The sequence below is a fragment of the Oncorhynchus tshawytscha genome, linkage group LG02 (genome assembly GCF_018296145.1).
Source record: "Oncorhynchus tshawytscha isolate Ot180627B linkage group LG02, Otsh_v2.0, whole genome shotgun sequence".
NCBI classification, from domain to species: Eukaryota; Metazoa; Chordata; class Actinopteri; order Salmoniformes; family Salmonidae; genus Oncorhynchus; species Oncorhynchus tshawytscha.
The window spans coordinates 41,333,631-41,357,992 of record NC_056430.1 but is presented as its reverse complement, the minus strand read 5'-3'; the positions used below and the strand labels follow the sequence as shown (position 1 = coordinate 41,357,992).

The window sequence follows — 24,362 nt, the reverse complement described above, 5'->3', positions numbered from 1 at the left end:
TTCTAAGTTGAATAACTTGCAATCCCTTAAGTCATAGTGAAATAGGGCTGGGAAACAATGACCACTGCTAATTCAGAGCTGTATTTGGTTAAACAAAATTTGACTGATATTCCCTTTCACCCATCCAGGATTTACTGTAATCATAACGCCAGTTAAACCATGAAGGGTAATAGGCCCATGTATTTACACATCACACACATCACTATTGGTTGGTAACAGTAAGAATTTTTTATTTTTTTAAAATTTCGCTGTAACGTATTCACAGTGAAGTTCTCATGACCAGAACTGCCTCAAAGCTATTAGTTTAGCAGTTTCAGGAAGGATCTTTTTTGCTCAAGGATGTTTGCGCAGTTCAGTTTGTTTCGACATAAGAGGTAGTCTCAATTACACAGGAAGTCTTTGGTCACAGTTGCTGAAATCGGAAACGGTTTCAAACAGAAGAGTTAAACCTGGCATGCAATACTAGCTAGGACTTGACATCATACAGTGTTTTTTTTGGCGACGTTTTTAAAGGATTTCCTGAACATCTCATCTGAAGGTAGAAGTCACAAGTGGATTCTGGAGGTGAGTACATAAAGTATTGTGGTTGTTGGTGGAAGGCGTATGTCAGGTTAATTTGCATTGGAAAATTTCAAAAGATTAGGTATTACACTAATGACTACAATTATTTTAAACACATTTGTGATGACATGGTTTCAGCAATGAAAACACCAGCATCTACATTTACTCATGTCTGCAAATCTCCACCTTTTTAAAAAGGACATTTGAATTTGAGAATTGTGAGTAGTCACTTTCATCTGCATTTTAAAAATGTTTTCTTATTAGTGTAACTTCAAACCAGATCCTAGGCGATAAGCCGGAGCAGTTGAAAGTCGTGAGGCAATGCGGATGTCTAGAGGGACTGTTCTGTGTGACACTCTGGGGTGTTGTTGACATTGGAAACAGGAAATTATTCATCATACAGTGTTTAAAATGGGGGGTAGTTGCAAACCTATTGTTTGCATAACTTGCATGTAATTGATAACCCCACTGTGATTATTAGCTGGTGCATTTAATGTAAATGTGTATTCGCCTTAGCTTTTGTGAATATCGTGTCTAATCTTGGCTTTGAGTTAAATAATTTTTCAGATAACAACATTTGTGTGTTAGTTATGCATTAGTTACATAACTGGGAGTGTCGGCTTAAACATCTTAGTGCCTAAACATTTGTGGTGCCTTCACAATAAGTTAATTGCATTGTATAAAAATTGCAAAGAGCATATCATAACTGGAAGCCTTTTTAATTCCAGCAAGATTTAAGGATTAACAACCTACCATCTGTGTGGTGATATAGGAAGAACCATGTCTGACAAGAAATCAAGAAAAGTGAAAATGGGGTCGTCACGAAGACGCCCTCGGAATCTAGATGAAAATGAGACTAAGAACGATGAGTCCGAAATGTCGTCAGCTCAAAGGAAAGGAGTTGATTCGGTTTCGTTAACCATACAAACAGACCTTTTCTCATCGAAGGGCTTATATTCAATAACACCACAATTCATGGAAGATGTTAATCCATCACTAAATGACCTTGCAGAGTCACAGCTGTCTCAACCTGGAAACCCATATCTGCTACAATCACCTGACACTGCAGGGAAGAGGAAGAAAATGGGGTCTACTCGTAGGAATAAAGGCAACCGAGAAGAGACCGACTTTGGGGAGAAACAGGACGAAACTGGAGACACCGAAACATCCTTAGAACTTCAGGCATCCGTTATGGAATTTGAGTCCCACAGCAACACTGAAGGGCTTCTGGGACCAAACAAAATTGAAATGGACACTGAGAGAAGTCAACGTGAGTTTCTTTTGTTTGCTTCTAACACACCCGACCAATCAGATGACAAATGTAAAGAGGAAGTTGGTGAGGATACTGAACCTAATAGTGAAGCTGTGGCTAGTTATAGGAGTGAATTGCTTCAAGATACTCCTGGAACCGACTCACTCCCCCATCTGTCTCTTGACCTTGCATTGCAAGCTGTTCAAGTATTCGCTGCTGAACCCATAGCAGAGGACTGGAAAAAACCGGAAGAGGGGAGGCAGGAAAGTGAGCATGCTGAGGCGAAGTCATCCACATTAAACATGTCTAGGCATTCATCAGATCAATACCTTGAGTCAGACACTTCAACCATCACAGAAGATTTTGAGTCATTCAGTAACACAATAGTCCTCCAAAGTGGAGAAGGTGAAGAGAAACTTCAACCTGATCTAAATGAGTCCAAAGTCCAAGATATTAACTCTATTGGACCAGGCAATCAGGAAGCATTGCACCAAAGAGATGAAGCAGAGGACTTTGTTGATCTGATAGTTGAAGAAAATATAGTACTGGCATATAGGCCTCATTTTAGACAACTAGACAATGTAGAAAGCTATCAACCTGAGCGAAGTGAGGATATTACCTCCTTTTTAAAATCAACCCCCTCGGATAGTTCTTTCGGTCACGACGAACGTGCTCACACAGGATCCAGCTTTCCAGGGAGAAGAAGAAAGATGGGTTCCACTCGCAGGGTGGAAGAACTTGGAGAGAGTAAGATACGTAAATATCGGTATCTTTATGGTGAGGGTGAAGAGGCCATCGTGGGAAAAGAACAAGTGTGTGGCATCGACGAGACTGAGTGTCAAATGTCTATGGAGCCTAAAGGCAGCGCCAGTGGAGACGAGCAGATGGGAAAGGGGAATTTCCAAACAGAGGAAGACACAGAAAACATAGAAGCGATAGGAGAGCATTTAGAGTGGGAAATGGGAACAGTGGAAGGATTCGGTGTTAAAACATTGGAAAAGCCTCTGTTATTGGAACCGGAGCATAGAGCAGATGATGAGAAAGGAGAGGATGTTCTGATTGAACCAACCCCTTTTGACCATGTCATCTCTTCATTTAGTATTGATGATCAATTGTATAACAAAGACAACAGAGCCACTGTGTTTATAGAAACTGGCCATATAGAAACTGAGAGCAACAGTGAAGCAAGCATGGCTCACATAGTTGACCCATTGTTCCAGTCCAACACTGAAGGCCTAAAATCAGGAGACCCTTTTCTCAGCGAGGAGGAAGTTGGTGATTATACGTTGCTTGGGAATGATTCTGAAGTGAGTGACTGCAGCCAAATAATATATAATCATGCTCTTACAATAGAGTCCGATGACACCTTGAGCACTGATCCCAATATCTCTCCTAGTCAACTCATCCATACTCCATGTGTGGAAATCACTAACCCCTTTCTCATTCTCAACCCACTATTACTGCAGAGTATTCAAGGGAATGAGGAGGATGCAAACACTGACTCCAATACCACAAGCGGACTGGACACATCAGTCATATTACTCAGTGAGGGGGAAGTTAGTGATCACGTGTTGCTTGTAAATGAAGTGGGTGTTGGCAGCCAAATTACGTATGATGGCGCAACTCTCACAACAGAGCCCCGCCAAACAGATGAGCCTTTGAGCACTGATCCTAATATCTCTGCTAGTCAACTCGTCCAAGCTTCATACTCCGATGAACGCACCAACTCCTTTCTCAAACCACCCTTACTGCAGAGTGTTCGGGACCAAGGTGATACTGCAGCAAACACAGACTCCAATCAGAGTTCCTCTCCAAGCAGGAGGAGAAAGATGGGGTCGACTCGCAGGCATCCTGCACAAAGAGAAGGGGGCACAGAGGAAAAACAAGAAGAAATAAAAAAAACTGAGGTGATAGAAGACAAGGGAGAGGACATGGAGTTTGAAATGTTGATGGAATCAAAGGATGGAGCTGGTAAAGAGAAGAACGAAGGAGAAAAAAGAGATGAGAAAGTCCTGACTGACCTCAGCTTTTCGGTCCGTACTTCAAATCAAAAGGGACGAATGGATGGTAACAAAATAGAAAGTAAGAGACAGTCAATCGTAAACGATGAATCCATGGCAACACAACTCATTCTTCAAAGTGAATCTGAGTTGACTGATAGTAGCCAAACTCTTCACCACCCTGATTTTCCCACTGTAGAGTCCTACCTGACCAATGACACACCGTACTCAAATCCTAATGTCTCTGGTTTGCAACACAAAGAAACATCATTGGAGGTAACACTCTGTGAATCAAGAGAAAACACTGACTCCCCTCCAGATCCCCCCTCACTGCAAAGTTTTCTTGGTCCGAAAGAAACGGCAGGCGCCCCACGGAGAAAAAGGAAGATGGGTTCCACTCGCAGGGCTCCTCGAGATAGACAAGGAGAGGAGAGAGCAGATGGAAAGGAGGATGAGAAAGAAAAAGACACAGATGTTCTAGAAGATGTAGGAGCAGTCATGATAGCAGTAGAAATTGAGTCTAGCATAGAAAAGAATGAGCTTGAGGAACTTCTAGAAAAGGTGACAGTGGGGCAGGTGACAGAGACCATAGTAGAAGGAGAATCTGCCTTAGAAAAATCTGAGTTTGTAGAACTTAAAGTTAGAGAGGCGGAGGAGATAGAAGTGAAAATAGCCGCTGAGAGCGAAAGCAACCAAACTTCCTGTGGTTTAGCAGCCCAAGAGTCAGGTGATATGGTTTGTATAGATTCTCATAGACTCACCCAAACTGCTTACATGGAACGTCTTTCAGCACCAAGCCCCAGTCTTCCTTCGAAATTATCTCTCTCTCTGAGTTCCCAATCTCACAAGGATGTTAATCAATCCAAAGCTACAGGGAAGAGAAGAAAGATGGGCTCTACCCGTAGGACACCAGGTGGACTCCACTCAGAGGAAGAAAAGCAGGAGACAGGAGACAAGGTAACGGGGGAAGAGGTTAGAGAGGAAGCCATTGGAGATCTGGACGTCAATGTTATTTCGGAACGATTTCAAGAGGAGCGCAGGGTTAAAGCTGTCAGTCTGGAGGACCAACAGGAGATGAAGAGCACAGAGAAGGAGACAATATTCATAGAGGTACTGTGGCATTCCTTACAAATGATTCTCATTCTTGAAAAATTTTATTATAAAAAAAAGAGATTTGTCACAACTAGGAATTTGATGCGTTTATTGGAAGGCTCGTTGGATTTATCTATTTTTTAACCTGTCAAGTCAGTTAAGAACTAATTCTTATTTACAATGACGGCCTACAGTGGGTTAACTGCCTGGTTCAGGGGCAGAATGACAGATTTTTACCTGGTCAGCTCGGGGATTCGATCCAGCAACGTTTCGGTTACTGGCTCAACACTCTAAACACTAGGCTACCTGCCGCCCCAGAAGAACTTGTTTGAACTTCTACCTTTTGTCTGTTTTTTTTTTTATATACTTGGAAATTGTTCATAGGCTGTAAGTCTGACCTCGGCCCTAACCTTTCAAAATGCAGTGCCTTCAGAAAGCATTCATACCCCTTGACTTTTTCCACATGTTACAGCCTGAATTAAAAATTTATTAAATAGGTATTTTTTTCCTCCCCCATCTACATGCAAGACTCCATAATAACAGTGAAAACATGGTGTAGGATTTTTTTGCACATTTTGGGGAAAATAAAATGCAGAAATATCTACAGTATTCACAACCCTGAGTCAATACATTTTAGAATTACATTTGGCAATGATTACAGCTGTGATTGTTTCTGGTTACTGACCAGACCGCTCGCAGGACTTGCAGAACGTCAAGCCTCACATTTAACCAAGTTCTATATTAGCGTCTGGCTACGCAGATTAGCACGAGCAGTGTGGTGATTGAATAACATATATCTGTACATTTATATTGCAGCGCACACGTTGCAAAATAAATGTATAAATGTTATTCAATCACCGCACCCACACTGCTCGTGCGTAGCCAGGCGCTAATATAGAACTTGGTTCTATTTGTGAGGCTTGACACGCTGCCAGTCCTGCCTCTCCCATCTCCTCATTGATTTTTAGGAGCATTTACCCACCTGGGTGATTGAAATATGAATTGAGGTCCAGTTGGTGGTGGTAATGCACCTTAAAGTTTGTTGCCAAATGTCCCCAAATGAATATAGTTGGTTCAGAGTTCGTTTTGATATTTCAACCTGCGTGTCCTGATTGCATTTCGTGTGGGTGGACGAATCAACATGTGCGCGATGGCACACGCAGACGTTCTGGTCAGCATAAGCTTTGTACACCTGGATTGTACAATATTTGCACATTCTTTTTTAAATTCTTCATGCTCTGTCAAGTTGGTGGTAAATCATTGCAAGACAGGCATTTTCAAGTCTTGCCATTAGAATTTCAAGACAATTTAAGTCAATTTTAACTACGCCACTCACTCAACATTTACTGATTTATTATTGTCTGGCTGAAAAGTGAAATTGTCTCCGTGTCTGTTGGAAAGCAGACTGAACCAGGTTTTCCCTCTAGGATTTTGCTTGGGCTTAGCTCTATTCCATTTCTTTTTATCCTAAAAAAAACCTCCTCAGTCTGTGCCGATGACAAGTATACCCATAACATGATGCAACCACCATCATGCTTGAAAATATGAAGAGTAGTAGTCAGTGATGTTGTGTTCGGATTTGTCCCAAACATAAAGCTTTGTATTCAGGATCTAAAATAATTTCTCTATCAGTTTTACTTTAGTGCCTTATTGGAATATTTTTTTTAGTCTGTACAGCCTTCCTTTTCACTCTGTCATTTAGGTTAGTATTGTGCCGTAACAATGTCGACCTTTGCCTCTCCTGAGTGCGTTGCAGCGATGGGACAAAAAAAAAGGCTTTCCATAACAGGGGTTGAATAGTTAATGATTCAAGACACTTCAGCGTTTTATTTTTTATTAATCAGTGAACATTTCTAAAAACACAATTCCACTTTCACATTGTGGAGTATTGTGTGTAAGCCAATAACACGGGAGTGGAAGAAACAGGAAGAGAGGAGGCAGGAAAGTGAGCATGCTGAGGTGGTGTCCTTCACATTTCCCAGCTCTGGGCATTTGTCAGATCATTTCTTTGAGTCAGATGCTTTGACCATCACAGAGGATTTTGAGTCATTCAATAACACAATAGAAACTTCAACCTGCTCTGTTTTAAATTCAGGGTGTAACGCAACAAAACCTAGAAAAAGTCAAAGGGTGTGAATACATTCTGAAGGCACGTACAGTGGGGCAAAAAAGTATTTAGCCAGCCACCAATTGTGCAAGTTCTCCCACTTAAAAAGATGAGGCCTGTAATTTTCATCATAGGTACACTTCAACTATGACAGACAAAATGAGAAAAAAAATCCAGAAAATCACATTGTAGGATTTTTTATGAATTTATTTGCAAATTATGGTGGAAAACAAGTATTTGGTCAATAACAAAAGTTTCTCAATACTTTGTTATATACACTTTTTTGGCAATGACAGAGGTCAAATGTTTTCTGTAAGTCTTCACAAGGTTTTCACACACTTGCTGGTATTTTGGCCCATTCCTCCATGCAGTTCTCCTCTAGAGCAGTGTCGCTTTGGGGCTGTTGCTGGGTAATGCGGACTTTCAACTCCCTCCAAAGATTTTCTATGGGGTTGAGATCTGGAGACTGGCTAGGCCACTCCAGTGGAAACCTTAATGTTTCTTACGAAGCCACTCCTTCATTGCCCGGGCAGTGTGTTTGGGATCATTGTCATGCTGAAAGACCCAGCCACGTTTCATCTTCAATGCCCTTGCTGATGGAAGGAGGTTTTCACTCAAAATCTCACGATACATGGCCCCATTCATTCTTTCCTTTACATGGATCAGTCGTCCTGGTCCCTTTGCAGAAAAACAGCCCCAAAGCATGATGTTTCCACCCCCATGCTTCACAGTGGGTATGGTGTTCTTTGGATGCAACTCAGCATTCTTTGTCCTCCAAACACGAGTTGAGTTTTTACCAAAAAGTTGTATAATTTGGTTTTATCTGACCATATGACATTCTCCCAATCTTCTTCTGGATCATCCAAATGCTCTCTAGCAAACTTCAGACGGGCCTGGACATGTACTGGCTTAAGCAGGGGGGCCAGGACATGTACTGGCTTAAGCAGGGGGACACGTCTGGCACTGCAGGATTTGAGTCCCTGGCGGCGTAGTGTGTTACTGATGGTAGGCTTTGTTACTTTGGTCCCAGCTCTCTGCAGGTCATTCACTAGGTCCCCCCGTGTGGTTCTGGGATTTTTGCTCACCGTTCTTGTGATCATTTTGACCCCACAGGGTGAGATCTTGCGTGGAGCCCCAGATTGAGGGAGATTATTAGTGGTCTTGTATGTCTTCCATTTCTTAATAATTGCTCCCACAGTTGATTTCGTCAAACCAAGCTGCTTACCTATTGCAGATTCAGTCTTCCCAGCCTGGTGCAGGTCTACAATTTTGTTTCTGGTGTCCTTTGACAGCTCTTTGGTCTTGGCCATAGTGGAGTTTGGAGTGTGACTTTTTGAGGTTGTGGACAGGTGTCTTTTATACTGATAACAAGTTCAAACAGGTGCCCTTAATACAGATAATGAGTGGAGGACAGAGGAGCCTCTTAAAGAAGTTGTTGCAGGTCTGTGAGAGCCAGAAATCTTGCTTGTTTGCTTGTTTGACCAAATACTTATTTTCCACCATAATTTGCAAATAAATTCATTAAACATCCTACAATGTGATTTTCTGGATTTTTGTTCTCATTTTGTCTGTCATAGTTGAAGTGTACCTATGATGAAAATTACAGGCCTCTCATCTTTTTAAGTGGGAGAACTTGCACAATTGGTGGCTGACTAAATACTTTTCTGCCCCACTATGTTAAACATCTAATTTGTTACATTTAAATGTTTTACGAACCGTGTATACCAGATAGTATGTAGGATATTGAACACACAACAGTATCACACATTTCACGTTGAAGAGATTAGCATATCCTTTTATTTTTGAGAGATAACGTTTTCTATTTGTCTAAGGTTGTTCCCTCAAGCACTGCTTTGAGTGGAGGAGGGTCTGAACAAGTGACTGCAGCTCCACAGCCAGGCCATGGGAATAAAAGAGTTCAAGAAAAGGCAGAGCGTATGGAGAAGAGCCCGGTCACCAGAGAGAAGAAGAAACAGCCATCTGGTAAGAATAGAACTGCAGCAGTGAAGGGGGTACACGGTGTATAAGTTTAGTCTTGAGTAAGTAAATCGACTTAGAAATAATTTGCTGGAGATGCGTTGTTGAGGCCCTTTGCTCCGCTTGACTTTGAGTGAGATCAGAGAAGTGATAGTGACTGTAATAGACCAGTCTCTCTGATCCCCTTGCCTCCAGGTACCTTAGGAAGCAATGGCTCTCGATCAAACCCCTACAACGTGGTGATGGTTGGAAACAGCAGTGTGGGCAAAACGTCCTTCATGAAGCGCTTCCAAAGTGGCGAGTTCTGTATGGACCACTATGCTACCATTGGTGAGTATCATTATCCTATTTGTATGTTTGGCACCATGCCCTTCATGTCGTGTGAAGAAACAAGCACCATGGTACAATGTTACTGTGCTGCTCATTCGTCTGGTTTCTTGTTTGTTTCTGTTCCGAACAGGTATTGATACCTGTATACAGCCTGTGACAGTGGATGGCAGCCCAGTGACTTTACAGTTATGGGACACTGCAGGTCAAGAAAGGTGACACTAGCCCTAAGTTCATCACAGTTGGTTGTTGTACATCATGCATTCAATACAGAATCTGTTCCTCTGTTCTTGAACCCATCGTGTGTGTTTTTATTTGTCAGTATATAATTACATCCATATTAGACTATTGTAACATCTTATTATTTACTGTCTTCCCCAGGTATCACAGTATCACCAGGCAGGTGTTCCACAGAGCCCAGGGTCTAGTGCTGATGTATGACATCACTTCCTCTCAGAGCTTCTGTGACATCCGCTACTGGGTCAACTGTGTTCAGGTAGGGGGCATGCCTTTCATTTTTAGAAGCAAAGAAAAACTATGTAACAACAAAAACAATTGTTTTGCAGGATTCACTGTTTTTTTCCATTGGTATCCATTGTGCTGTCATTTAACTTTTGGATTTTGTAGGAAGGGGCCCCAGATGACGTCATCGTTATACTTCTTGGGAACAAGGCCGATTGTGCTGATCTAGAACGAGAGGTTCAAGCTCGTGAAGGGGAAAACCTGGCAACGGTATGTTACTGTAACTTGAACAGCCAGAATTTGGGCAACTGGGCTGTAGGATTAACATGTGGTAAGGGATGTGTTCTAAATGGGTACTTTAAAGTTTTGTAGCTGGTGCTGAAATTGAGGTGTGTACCAACACAGGATTTAAATAATTCATAAGTACAATACTAATATTGATGTCACTCTTACAGGGTTACGGCATGCTCTTCATGGAGTGTAGTGCTGCCACAGGTGACAATGTGACTCTGTCTATGGAAACGCTGGCAAGGTAAGACATGCAGACTGGTGTTTAATGTGGAAGCTGTTGTTGGTATGCGTAGTGTGGATTTGGCTGTTGTCTGTTTTGCGTGTTGTCCTCTTCTGCTTGTGGAAAGTGACTCTCTGTGAATAGTCGAGCATATTGATTTGGTGTGTTGCTTCAAGGACGCTAAAGCAGTTGGGAGAGGAGACTCGACAAGAAGAGGGAAGCTTGGTGTTGCAGAAAGAACCCCCGAAGAAATCCGTCTGCTGCTGAAGATTGAGAGATGTACCAATCTGCAGCACAGTCGCACGCACACATTTGTGCCTCATACGCCCTTATGATTGTATTTTTATTTCTAAGTGTAATATATCAAATGCATTTAACAAATCATGTAGTAATAGTGATGTGACACTTGAAATTATCCTCCCTTTGGTACTTCCTTCAATTACTGCTTATGGGGGAAAGATATAAAATCATTGAGGTATACGTTCATACCAACACTATTCATTTATATTAGGTAGTTATATATTATAGTTGTAAGGTTTCTATTTGCATGAAAAATATCAAGCTATGCAGCTTATAAATGCCTAATAAATTCATAATGCATTCAACAACCTCCATAATTAGTCATATTGACAGAAAATATGACTATTTAACTATTACTGGGAGTTCCAGGAGCTGCCACACTCTTCCGATCCGTTCTGATCTTATTGATCGCTGCTGTTACATCACATTGCATCTCATCATCGGTGACTAGAAGACTGAGACATTCATCGATTGTCATTTGTTGCCTCGTCCGTCCTGTGGGCTCCAGAGCCACAGTAGGACCAGTACCATCAGGCTGAGGAACACGGCAAACACAATGAAGAAGACCTCCGCTGCCCACTGGCTGTGCTGCACACCCGTCACCACCAGGGGGAGCTCTGAGGGGATCAGGTTGGTCAGGTTCAACATGTAGCCCAGCGTCCAGCCAATGTCTGTGTCTGCCACCTGATAGACACCGATGATGTGTATATATAAACATATACTGTATCACAAGAGGTTGGTGCCACCTTCATTTGGGGAGGATGGGCTCGTGGTAATGGCTGGGGTAGAATAGGTGGAATGGTATTGATGCCATTCTATTTACTCCGTTCCAGCCATTATTTTGACCCGTCCTCCCCCCAGCAGCCTCCACTATCCTGTGTGTATGTATGATGCACACAGCTTCATTAGGGCAGCACATCTATTAATATTGACTGCCGCACAAAAATACTGAGTTTATTCTGTGGTATAATTTCATTAACTTTGTGTCCTGAAGTTAAATCTTTCAATATGATGTTGACGTTTTTACATATGCTGTATGGTTAAACACACCTGTCTCTGGAAGTATATGTTTCCCCAGGTCTGGTTGAACTTGTAGCCGTCTAGTAGTACTGTCATTATGTAGTTGGCTGAGGCACAGTAATCACGAAGGTACTTGTCTTTTACAGTGTACTCTTTCTTGAGCTGCCAAAAAAGTAATTACGTACGTTGTAGCAACATTGGGAATTAGATCATTACGGAGTAAAGTTTGTAGGCTACTGTGGATTGATATCTGTGCTAAAAAGAATGACATGTTATGGATGCTCATACTCATTGTTCATTCTCAATCACCTGTTTAGCATGTGATTGAGTATGATTCGATGAATCTGTGTACAGCTATACAGTTTTAAGGAAGTGTACTGGCAATGTGAAAGGTCAGCAGAGGTCTCTATATCTCACCGAGCTCCAGGTCCTTTTGCAGAAAGTGTCTATAGTGGTGGTAGCCTGAGACAGAGAGGACTGAGGTGCCAGACCAAGGAAGTCAAAGGTGTAATAGTATGCTGAGAAAGCCTGGGGAAAGGAAACAGAATGATGGTGATGATACACACTGAGTGTACAAAACATTAGGATCTCCTTCCTAATAATGAGTTGCACCCCCTTTTGCCCTCAAAACATTGTCAATCCGTCGGGGCGTGGATTCGACAAGGTGCCGAAAGCATTCCACAGCGCTCCAATGGTTCCCACAGTTGTCAAGTTGGCTGGATGTCCTTTGGGCGATAAACTATTCTTGATACACACGGTAAACAACCCAGCAGAGTTGCAGTTCTTGACACAGTCAAACCGGTGCGCCTGGTATGTACTAGCATAACCCTTTTTAAAGGCTCTTAAATGTTTTTTTGTGTTGCCTATTCACCCTCTGAATGGCACACATATACAATCGTCTTAAATCCTTCTTTAAGCTGTCTCTTCCCCTGTACTGATTTGAAGTGGATTTAACAAGTGACATCAATAAGGGATCATAGCTTTCACCTGGATTCACCTAGTCTGTCATGGAAAGTGCAGGCCTTCCTAATATTTTTGTACACTGTATATACTGTTAGACATCTTTCAAATAATTGGAGTGTTCGATTGAGCCTGCCTGGAGTGCCAGTTGAGTGGGGTTTGCATAGATATGGGATGAATACTCACAAAGAAGTTTCCACTGACAGGGGGCTGGTAGACCCCGTTGAAGCCACAGTCAGGGGCCAGGGAGCAGGCAGCCAGGTTCGTGATGTTCTTTATCTGGTTGAGACACTGAAGTGGCTCACTGGTCCCTGTGAAGGTGACCACTGAGGCTGGGTCAAAGGTCATGGGTCTGGTTACGCAGGGGGAGTCATAGAGGTCACCCAGAGTCAGGGTTAGGTTGTCACCCAGGTGGTAGCAGGGGTGGTTGACTGGGCGGGTAGACCCACTCATCTGGTAGAGGAGGAAGTTTGCTTGAATCGTACAAGAACTTACCTAAGGCACCCATGAAATGCTTCTGACTCCGACACATTCAGTCAAACTGCTTTAGGGCAATTCTTCACTGAATTGACTGAAATAAATGTATGATGTGTCTTAAAGAAGGCCTGGGTGAGGCTGAAATGTCACATACTGTATATCCCAACTTTAATGAAATCTTATTTTTTAATGAATTCTTAATTCTTTAATGAATTCTTATTTTTTATCCATATTTCAAAGGTATGCCAAACATCCTTTTCCCAAATGATCTTTCTTTGGATTTCATTTCAGGAAGATCCAAAACATATCTTTGTTTGTTCAGTATATTTCTTTAGAACACTACCACCTGTTTGCTTTTTCTTCCTGAAAACTGGTTTTATACAATATCTACATGTATGGGGAATTTACCTGGTATTAATACCAGCATTTTGCTACACCTGCAATAACATCTGCTAAGCATGTGTATGTGACCAATAAAATGTGATTTGTTTTACCTGCAACCATTCTGCAATTCATTCAAGTTTCATCGAACTGGTGACCAGACAGCTACTTACCTTGAGAAGATGAACCTGTAGCTGCCTCATGGTCTGCTCCTTGCCATAGCACAGGTAGCTGTGTGTGTACACCTCATATTGGTAACCATAGAGCTTGGGTCCCAGGGTGGAGGCAGGGTCCCGTACAGGCTGGCTGGGAGTAAAGGCTATCTGGGTGGAAGAGCCTCCCATATCCAGGGCGCCCCAGATCTTCCTTCCTTTAGGACGCACCCATCCTCCCTCAAAGCCGTGCTGCTTAGGAGAATTACAAATACTGTATGTTAGCAATAGTTTTAAACTGCAGACCTGCAATTCACCATTGTAACAGGTTATTAGTGGTAACAAATGGTACTCCTTCGGTATATCCACAAACATCTGTTAATTTTGCCTAAACAAGCTTGATACCATTGTCTGAGGAGACCAAGCCTCTGTAGTTGGAATACTTCAGTCAAGGTTAACACTTTGACTCAACCTCACAGATGGAGAAGCCACTGCCCAAGGAATGGTTTGAGGGTCGACTGTGAGCTGGCCGTCCCCGGGCCGCCCCCTCCTACCACATGTTTTTCATTTGCAGAGGCATTCCAGACAGACAAGTGATGGGCAGCGCAGGGTTTGTATATAGCTGTGGGTTTGCCTTGGCATGTTCAGTACAAAAACGTTTTGGAACATTGCAGATAGGAATGCCATGAATAGAAATGACATAATTCCTTAGAATCGGAGGCATGTTTTGTTCTACATTATTTATTTCTGTACATTGGCCAATGTCCTTCTGCTGAACGCTAACCACAATAACAATTTGCCACAATGGAATTTGCGGTTTGCCTTTAAAATGTAATTGAAAGTGATGCAAACGGACTCAAATAGTGGAATCATGCCATATTTGAACTAGAATAATGCTCAACAAAGTTGGAATGTTATTTAATTTTAAATTAAATAACAGTAATTAGTTTGACAAACAGAAAAAATTGTTTAAACCACACTGGATGTATTGGTAGGGTTTTGTAGTGTGTATTTTTAAATACTGTATTCTCAACATCTCATTCTAATATTTCTACTACTATTGTATTTTAGTTGCACTGTTTATACACTGCATATTTATTTATGTACTGGATTATTGACATGGCTCACTATCTACAATATGAATGACTGCAATGCCCTGATATTCAATGTTTCAGTACCCCTCCCTCAGAATCAAACTCAGCTAAAAAAATGTCCTCTCACTGTCAACAGTGTTTATTTTCAGCAAACTTCACATGTGTAAATATTTGTAAGAACATAACACGATTCATCAACTGAGACAAACTGAACAAGTTCCACAGACATGTGACTTACAGAAATGGAATCATGTGTCCCTGAACAAAGGGGGGATCAAAATAAAAGTAACAGTCAGTATCTGGTGTGGCCACCAGCTGCATTAAGTACTTTGCCAGTTCTTGCTGTGAGATGTTACCCCATTCTTCCACCAAGGCACCTGCAAGTTCCCTGACATTTCTGGGGGGAATGGCCCTAGCCCTCACCCTCTGATCCAACAAGTCCCAGAAGTGCTCAATGGGATTGAGATCCGGGCTCTTCGTTGGCCATTGCAGAACACTGACATTCATGTCTTGCAGGAAATCACGCACGAACGAGCAGTATGGCTGGTGGCATTGTCATGTTGGAGGGTCATGTCAGGGTGAGCCTGCAGGAAGGGTACCACATGAGGGAGGAGGATGTCTTCCCTGTTAACGCACAGCGTTGCCTGCAATGACAACCAGCTCCGTCCGATGATGCTGTAACACACCGCCTCCAGACCATGACGGACCCTCCACCTCCAAATTGATCCCGCTCTAGACTACAGGCCTCAGCGTAACGCACATTCCTTCAACGATAAACGAGAATCCGACCATCACCCCTGGTGAGACACAACCGCAACTCGTCTGCAAAGAGCACTTTTTGCCAGTCCTGTCTGATCCAGCGACGGTGGATTTGTGCCCATATGCGACGTTGTTGCCGGTGATGTCTGGTGAGGACCTGTCCTCAGTCCAGCCTGCCTCAGCCTATTGCGGACAGTCTGAGCACTGATGGAGGGATTGTGCGTTCCTGGTGTAACTCGGGTAGTTGTTGCCATCCTGTACCTGTCCCGCAGGTGTGATGTTCGGATGTACCGATCCTGTGCAGGTGTTGTTACACGTGGTCTGCCACTGCAAGGACGATCAGCTGACCGTCCTGTCGCCCTGTAGCTCCGTCTGTAAGCTGTTAGTGTCTTAACGACTGTCCCACAGGTGCATGTTCATTAATTATTTATGGTTAATTGAACAAGCATGGGAAACAGTGTTTAAACCCTTTACAATGAAGATCTGTGAAGTGATTTGGATTTTTACAAATTATCTTTGAAAGACAGTGTCCTGAAAGGGCCGTTTCTTTTTTTGCTGAGATTAGGTTCAGTTCAGTCGTCCTTTCTTCTGACTGAAGGAAACCTAATGATTGGCACTCCCCATCATCACACAGTGCTACAATGATGGGTTGTTTTCGATTCCTTAAGAAGTATACAGTATCTTGTTTAAATTCATCTGGTGTAGATGTACAGATTGCATTTGGATTACTGTTACAGTGCTATTTGGGTTAATTGGATTAATTACGCCATTTCTTAAATCAAAAACTAGAAAGATTTTTTTTTTTATAGCTAGGTATTACTGAACTGCTGGAGCTAGGAACACAAGCATTTCACTGCACCTGCAATAACGTTACACATCTGTGTACACAACCAGTAAACTATGATTTGATTTAGACTGCATAATTGCATTGGGGGCTTACTTATATTCACTGTACAGTCTTACCCTGTTTCACGGGTGCACAATCCATAGGTATCATGCTTCTCAGTGACACCCACTATGTAGAGTTTACACAAATATTAGCATCTTAGCTCTTATTGCCCACAGCCAAACCTGTCCCGTTCTGTGTGCCGCAACGAGAGGTATTTGCATAGATGGGCCTTTGTGTGTGTGTGTGTGTGTGTGTGTGTGTGTGTGTAACCTATTCTCAGTGGTGGAAAAGTACCCAATTGTCATACCTTTTAATAGAAAATTACTTGAGTGAAAGTCACCTAGTACAATACTACTTGGGTAAAAGTCTAAAAGTATTTGGTTTTAAATGTACAGAAGTATCAAAAGTCAATTTAATTGAAAAAAATATACTTAAAAGCTCTTTAAGGATCCGTCCCCTTTTATTAAATTTTTGACAGCCAAATCTATCTGCCTAAATCTCAGGCCCTGAAGCAAGCATATGCATATTCTTGGTGCCATGTGAAAGGAAACACTTAAGTTTGTGGGAATGTATGAGAATGTAACATGAGATCTGGTAAAAGATCAACATTATTTTGTATTTTTTTGTGCCTTTGAAATGCAAGAGAAAGGCCGTAATGTATTATTCCAGCCCAGGTGCAATTTAGATTTTGTATGTGCAAGGTTTGCCTAATTTGTTTATGAATAACCTTTCATGTTCAAAATTGTGCACTCTCCTCAAATAATAGCATGGTATTGTTTAACTGTAATGGCTACTGTAAATTAGACCAGTGCAGTTAGATTAACAAGAATTTAAGCTTTCTGCCAATATCATATATGTCTATGTCCTGGGAAATGTTCTTGTTACTTACAACCTCATGCTAATCACATTAGACTGTTAGCTCAACTGTCCCATGGAAGGGACACCAATCCCAAAGATGTTTTAAGTATCAAAAGTACAAGTATAAATAATTTCAAATGGCTTATATTAAGCAAACCAGACATCACAATTTTCTTGTTTTTAAAAATTGCGGACAGCCAGGGGCACACAACATCATTTACAAACAAAGCATTTATGTTTAGTGAGTCCTCCAGATCTGAGGCAGTAGGGATGACCAGGGATGTTCTCTTGATAAGCGCATGAATTGGGCCATTTTCCTGTCCTGCTAAGCATTCAAAATGTAATGAGTACTTTTGGGTGTCAGGGAAAATGTATGGAGTAAAAAGTGCATAATTTTCTTTAGGAATGTAGTAAAGTGAAAGTTTTCAAAAAATATGAGTAAAGTACAGATACCCCAAAAAACAACTTAAGTAGTATTTTAATGAAGTTTTTTTATTTAAGTACTTTACACCACTGCCTATTCTATAGGCCCTATACACACCTTAATGAAGCCCTCTTGTAGATAGTTGGTGGTGATCCATCCGTAAGCCCCTTCCTCCATCCCAGAGAGAATCCGTGCCCCCCGAAAGTCAAAAGGATACCCCTGGATCACCTTGGTTACTTGCTCCAAAACCTGATCCGACTGGGTCTGATTCTGTAGCCTGAGGAGAGGACAATATTCAGTCACTCTCGCAGGACAATGGAAGTCAATTTCAGAAATGCTTCTTTATTATAAAAAAAACAAGTTTTGCAGCCTGGAAGAGCACACAGTACCCAGTCATACTGTACAGGAGGTTAAATAGTCACCACATAGATAAGTGGGATGTTTTCCTCAACCTGGTCTTAGAGCATTTCATATTATTCTGAAAATCCAAGAGACTATTTAGTACCATATGTTAAGCTTCAGGGTGGTTGGTCGGGTGGGTGTATAACTTGAACATCTACCAACCCTGGATAGCAATCCAAAGGTTGAGTTCAAATCTCATCCGACAACTTTAGCATTTTAACAACATTTCAACTACTTAACTTTTTTGCTACTTTGCGACTACTTAGCATGTTAGCTAACACTTCTCCTAACCTTAACCCTTTTAGCTAACCCTAACCTTTACCCTTTTAGCTAAGCCTTCCCCTAACTCTAAACTTAAACCATTAACCTAACTCCTAAATGTAACCTTAACCTTAACCCTTTTAGTTAACCCTTCCCCTAACCATTTTAGCTAACCCTTTACCTAACCCTAACCTTTACCCTTTTAGCTAACCCTTCACCTAACCCTAACCCTTTTAGTTAACCCTTCACTTAACCCTAACCTTTACCCTTTTAGCTAACCCTTCTCCTAACCTTAACCCTTTTAGTTAACCCTTTACCTAACCCTAACCTTTACCCTTTTAGCTAACCCTTCACCTAACCCTAACCCTTTTAGCTAAGCCTTCCCCTAACTCTAAACTTAAACCGTTAACCTAACTCCTAAACGTAACCGTAACCCCTAGCCCTGCAAATGTTAGCCACCTAGCTAGAATTCGTAACATATATATTACATTTTGCAAATTCATAACGTAGTGTAAGTTCTGCAAATTTGTAACATATAATACAAATTGTATTTCGTAACATATCATACAAAATTGGTGATGGACATCCACAAATGAATACATACCATACGAAACATAACATATCATACTAAATGGAGTGTCCACGGAATTACGCACAGAATAATACGAAATGCCCTGAGACCAGGTTGGTTTCCCAGCGCATTTATTCATAAAGTCTGATTATTGGGATGTAGTAAATGGAAATGATTACATCAAGATAAAATGATTTCGTCTTGACTTACTGCAAGAGTCGCATGCCAGCGGTAGCACCAAGGTACACAGGAGTTTCCCTCAGCTGGTTGGCAGGGATGACTGCCAGTGTACTGTCCAGGCACTTCCTTAGACTCAGCCCTGCAGCAGGGGGGTCCCGGGCATAGCTAGAGATGCCATATCCTATGGAAGAGCAAGGGATAGGGGTGTGAGACACTAAAGGCATACACTGTATGTTTTGATATGACAACCATTACTAAGTGATAAATTATGATTTGTCTTGGCCTTGAGATCAAGCTGCCATCAAAATAGGTATAAGATGGCTGAGGGGCGTATTGTAACTTCTAAAGTACTGTTCCCCAGGCGCCGAAGACATGGATGTCGATTATGGCCGCCCCCCGCACCTCTCTGATTCAGAGGGGTTGGGTTAAATACAGAAGACACATTTCAGATGAATGCATTCAGTTGTGCAACTGACTAGGTATCCTCCTTTCCCTTTCTAGGAGCAAATCCTAACTATTCTTCCATTGACATCAACTATTGTTGCCAAATCCCAGATGAGTAACTCCAGGTTGGGGGAGGTCACTGGAATTGTGCAACACTAACGTGTTGACACATGACAAAGTGAAAATTTGAGTTATGTGTAAGTTAGGATTTACCCATAAGAATGAGTAAAATAATAGAGTAGTAATAATGGTTCACAGACAGCCCTTGGCACTGACCATCAACATCACAGACCAGCATCTGTGACACCACCCCAGTGTTGTTTTCTTTGTTTCCAGGCCAACGGTACATGTAGAGAGAAGTGTGTGTGGATCCAGCGTCAAACACCATCCCGTACTGAAGGACACACAGACAGAGAAGTCAAATACCATTCCATATTGGGGAATCCTGTGTGTATGGGAGAGCCTCTGTGTTTGATACAGAGAGGGATACATACAGGGAGAGAGCTAAACTAAAGTTAACATTGTCCTTACTGGGAGAATAAAAATAAAAAAATTGAGTTCAGACCGTTAGTGATGATAGGAATTGTATTTGTACACTCCCCTTTTGATGTTGAAAACCATCCCATATTGGAAGCTTTACAGGGGCCCTGTCTTATCCCATGAGATACACTACCGTTCAAAAGTTTGGGGTCACTTAGAAATGTCCTTGTTTTTTAAAGAAAAGCATATTTTTTATGGAATATCTACATAGATGTACAGACGCCCATTATCAGCAACCATTACTCCTGTGTTCTATTGGCACATTGTGTTAGCTAATCACATTTTATCATTTTAAAAGGCTAATTGATCATTAAACTGTCGTCCTGATTAAAGAAGCAATAAAACCGGCCTTCTTTAGACTAGTTGAGTTTCTGGAGCATCAGCATTTGTGTGTTCGATTACAGGCTCAAAATGACCAGAAATTAAGAACTTTCTTCTGAAACTCATGTCTATTCTTGTTCTGAAAAATGAAGGCTATTCCATGCGATCATGGCCAAGAAACTGAAGATCTGGTACAGCTCCATTTACTAATCCCTAAACAGAACAGCGCAAACTGGCTGTAACCAGAATATAAAGAGTGGTGGGAGCCCCCGGTGCACAACTGAGCAAGAGCACAAGTACATTAGTGTCTAGTTTTAGAAACAGATACCACACAAGTACTCAACTGGCAGCTTCATTAAATAGTACCAGCAAAACACATCTCAACATCAACAGTGAAGAGGTGACTCTGCGTTGCTGGCCTTCTAGACATTTCAATGACAAAGACATTTCTAAGTGACCCCAAACTTTTGAACTGTAAATGTATGTACTTTATAAAATAACATTGAAATCTGAGATATGATGAAAACAATGTGATATCCAGAAGGGACAAGGGTGGAATTGTGGAGGGGAAAATGTTGGAATGGAATTCCCAAAGTTAAAGGATTTAAAACTTTTTAAGGTGAATTCTGGAATTTTACATGGGTGATTTCCCATAGTGAATTTACATAAATTCTGCCCCTGATAAGGGTTGTGAAGTCAATTACAGCAGTCACATCACAGATAACAGTTGTAATTTCTCATCACCTGCATGCGATGGGGGAGATCCACTGAGTGGTGCTGAACTAATGTGAGGATTAGAGCGATGACGGCCATGCTTCCCATCACTACCACCACCGCAGCCATTGCTGCCTGTTTCACCATTGACATCTTCATTCCAAACACACCTGTAAACCAACTCTCCCTGACACACGCACACACAACAAAGCAAATTACACGTTGGAGTTCTTTTTATTGCCACCAATGCAGAAGATAACATCCATTTCACCATTGACATCTTCGAACACCTGTAAGCCCGCTCTCCCTGACACACATACACACAGAGAGAGCCAATGTCACCCTAATAGACAATTTGTTTAGAACCAATCAACCTTTGATTATCAAAAACATATGACCCTGGAGTTGTTTCATGCCATCAATGTGAACATTGTAGAGTTAATGTATTTCTTCATTAATAGACCAGATGTCTGCTTTGTCTTATCTCATATCCTCATATCACATACAGTATTTGTCTTGGTTTACTGCATATTGCTTTTATAGATATAGATGTTTAAATGATGCCTTGCATACTGAACAGATAATGCAGCCTTTAATATAATCATGAAAGACAAATAGGAGCAGTGACTGACTAGTAGTCAACCATTAACAGAGAAAACTATTAAAACAAGCGATGACGATAGATGTTTTCCACTTAATCCTCCACGGTTCAACATGGTCAAAACAACTGGACTTACCGACAAGGAAGTTTCTTCTCTGTGATCTCTACTCCCTGACCCCAAGGTCAAACTAGAACCATATGCGTTATCTTAGAAATGATCTGAATTGACTAAATGTTCAGTCTGGTAAGATCTTACACTGACCAGAGCATAGGGGTTCCACCTTTCTCTTGTGCTCTCACTCACACACTCTCTCTCCCATTCACTTGCTCTCTCTCTCTCTCTCTCTGTTTCCGTCTCTCTCACCTCCCCTTAATAAACTCACATTCTCCCTCCTCCTCCCAAGATCTGATGTAAAGTTGAATGTGTCATCTTTATTCCTCACGTGGTAGGCTGAACTGTAATGTTAAAGCTCACAAATACTCACAAATGATATTACATTGATCATGTGGACCTTTGAAGTGTGTGATGTCTCATGTTTGGCCACTCAACACGTAATTGAAATGACATTTGCATACAAAGTTGCAAAGTTGGTTGGCCCTCTTTGATGTCGCTGTAAGTTGATACATTGCTATGTTTTCATTTATAAAGCCCATTTACAAAAGTCACACTGTACCTAACATCATTACTCAAATTTAGACGTACTGTATGAGCTACCACAACCGGTCACAGGGATGGCTAACTCTGGAAATTCCTTTGGTCTTTACTGAGTTAGGTAAAGTAGGACAATCTTCAACACTTTGTGTTTTGGTGTGTGTTTTGGTGCCTCGAGGGCAATTCAGAAAGCTGATTGAGGACCTTATTACGGATGACTGTGTTTGTTTCTTATGACCGTGTTTTTCTTTCTTTCTGCTTGCATTTTGTATTTTGATTTCTGTATTTTATGTCATTTCTGTAATTCAAGGCTCATCTGTAAATGAGATCTTGGTCTCGGTATGACTCCCTGATGAAGGTAAAGGTTCAATAAAATAAATACAGGGAAGGAGAGTGGTTCCAAAAACGCTATCTTATCTTCACTATCCCACTGAAACCAGACCAGACCCTAACTAAATTCAATTTGTACCTTTATAAATACACACACAATATGTGTATGTAACTTTAAATAGACAAAATTAATTTACTATAGTTCCATAGTTTGTGCAGTTACTCAATAGGGTGGGGTTCCATGGGAAAGTTATGATATTTCCAAATATTTCATGTTTCATCACATAATATTATTTGTTGACGGTGTGATTGTTGATAGTGTGCATTGCATGTTTTGTTTCAGAAATGAGTGTAACGAATGAAACGTGTTTCTGAGCCAAGGACATTGACAGCCTTCATGGATCACACAACAAACTGTGATAGAAGTGGCACAGACAGCACACTGTTGTGTGCTATGACAGAATGAGTTATTTGTAGCCACTAGCTCCTGTACACTGATAATACTTATATAAGTATTATTCAAGGATGTACTCTAAGACATATATACTTGTACTGAGAATGCCGTGGGTGATACATTTTTTAAACCTGAGCCCAAATTTGATGTGTCACTGACAGGGCCCTTCAGTCCCCATACCAATGTTAAAATGTGTCATTCAATTTACATTGATAAACACTCCTATACTGTAAGTGGTATAGAGATATACACTATCGAAAACAAAAGTATGTGGACAACCCTTCAAATTAGTGGATTTGGCTATGTCACCAACACGCGTTGCCGACAAGTTTTAGAAAATCGAGCACACAGCCATGCAATCTCCATAGACAAACCTTGGCAGAAGAATAGCCTTGCTGAAGAACTCAGTGACTTTCACCATGGCAGTCATAGGATGCCACATTTCCAACAAGTCAGTTCGTCAGATTTCTGCCCTGCTAGAGCTTCCCCGGTCAACTGTAAGCGCTGTTATTGTGAAGTGGAAACATTTAGGAGCAACAACAGCTCAGCCGCAAAGTGGTAAGCCACACAAGCTCACAGAATAGGACCGCCAAGTGTTGAAGCGTGTGGTGCGTAAAAATCGTCTGTCCTTGGTTACAGCACTCACTACTGAGTTCCAAACTGCCCTTGGAAGCAACGTCAGCACAAAAACTGTTCATCGGGAGCTTCATGAAATGGGTTTCCATGGTCGAGCAGCCGCACACAAGCCTAAGATCACCCTGCACAATGCCAAGCGTCGGCTGGAGTGGTGTAAAGCTCGCCGCCATTGGACTCTGGAGCAGTAGAAATGCGTTCTCTGTAGTGATGAATCACGCTTCACCATCTGGCAGTCCAACGGATGAATCTGGGTCTGGCAGATGCCAGTTGAACGCTAACTGCCTGAATGCATAGTGCCAACTGTAAAGTTTGGTGGAGGAGGAATAATGTTCCGGGGCTGTTTTTCATGGTTTGGGTTAGGCCCCTTAGTTCCAGTGAATGGAAATCTTAATGCTACAGCATACAACATTCTAGACGATTCTGTGCTTCCAACTTTGTGTCAACAGTTTGGGGAATGCCCTTTCCGGTTTCAGCACGACAATGTCTCTGTGCACAAAGCGAGGTCCATACTGAAATGGTTTGTCAAGATCGGTTTGGAAGAACTTGACCTGCATGCACAGAGCCCTGACATCAACCCCCATTGAACACCTTTGGGATGAATTGGAATGCTGAATTTGAGCCAGGCCTAATCACCCAACATCAGTGCTCGACCT

The 24,362-nt window shown here is 41.7% G+C and overlaps 2 protein-coding genes across 5 annotated transcripts; one reads left to right on the top strand and one right to left on the bottom strand.

The window, feature by feature from the left end:
* The first annotated feature begins 257 nt into the window (after nucleotides 1-257).
* LOC112215087 lies at nucleotides 258-10,604 on the top strand. 3 transcript variants are annotated; one of them, XM_024374091.2, is made up of 9 exons: nucleotides 258-564; nucleotides 1,334-4,923; nucleotides 8,845-8,995; nucleotides 9,185-9,319; nucleotides 9,450-9,531; nucleotides 9,698-9,812; nucleotides 9,944-10,048; nucleotides 10,234-10,310; nucleotides 10,466-10,604. In XM_024374091.2, the coding sequence occupies exons 2-9, from the start codon at nucleotides 1,342-1,344 to the stop codon at nucleotides 10,554-10,556; spliced, it is 4,338 nt and encodes a 1,445-aa protein (XP_024229859.1). In that variant the 5' UTR covers nucleotides 258-564; nucleotides 1,334-1,341; the 3' UTR covers nucleotides 10,557-10,604. The 3 variants fall into 3 exon arrangements, with proteins under 3 accessions (XP_024229859.1, XP_024229857.1, XP_024229858.1); XM_024374089.2 differs by having other exon boundaries at nucleotides 1,290-4,923; XM_024374090.2 differs by lacking the exon at nucleotides 258-564 and adding an exon at nucleotides 694-779 and having other exon boundaries at nucleotides 1,290-4,923.
* Nucleotides 9,910-22,013, bottom strand: LOC112215123 (ectonucleoside triphosphate diphosphohydrolase 8). 2 transcript variants are annotated; one of them, XM_024374093.2, is made up of 10 exons: nucleotides 21,900-22,013; nucleotides 21,067-21,223; nucleotides 19,738-19,855; nucleotides 19,048-19,198; nucleotides 17,721-17,880; nucleotides 13,601-13,831; nucleotides 12,756-13,022; nucleotides 12,027-12,137; nucleotides 11,640-11,771; nucleotides 9,910-11,273 (listed from the first exon to the last, which is right to left on the bottom strand). In XM_024374093.2, the coding sequence occupies exons 1-10, from the start codon at nucleotides 21,905-21,907 to the stop codon at nucleotides 11,064-11,066; spliced, it is 1,545 nt and encodes a 514-aa protein (XP_024229861.1). In that variant the 5' UTR covers nucleotides 21,908-22,013; the 3' UTR covers nucleotides 9,910-11,063. The 2 variants fall into 2 exon arrangements, with proteins under 2 accessions (XP_024229861.1, XP_024229862.1); XM_024374094.2 differs by having other exon boundaries at nucleotides 21,774-21,996.
* Nucleotides 22,014-24,362: the final 2,349 nt, after the last annotated feature.

Bases quoted from the DNA above. Each gene is read 5' to 3' on its own strand.
- LOC112215087 (XM_024374091.2), top strand. From the start codon at position 1,342: ATGTCTGACAAGAAATCAAGAAAAGTGAAAATGGGGTCGTCACGAAGA. The intron at 4,924-8,844 runs GTACTGTGGCAT...TATTTGTCTAAG, and splicing joins AGGAGACAATATTCATAGAG to GTTGTTCCCTCAAGCACTGC. The intron at 9,813-9,943 runs GTAGGGGGCATG...TGGATTTTGTAG, and splicing joins ACTGGGTCAACTGTGTTCAG to GAAGGGGCCCCAGATGACGT.
- LOC112215123 (XM_024374093.2), bottom strand. The intron at 19,856-21,066 runs GTGATGAGAAAT...TGTGTCCTTCAG, and splicing joins ATCTCCCCCATCGCATGCAG to TACGGGATGGTGTTTGACGC. The intron at 12,138-12,755 runs GTGAGTATTCAT...TCCTTTCCCCAG, and splicing joins CTGTCAGTGGAAACTTCTTT to GCTTTCTCAGCATACTATTA.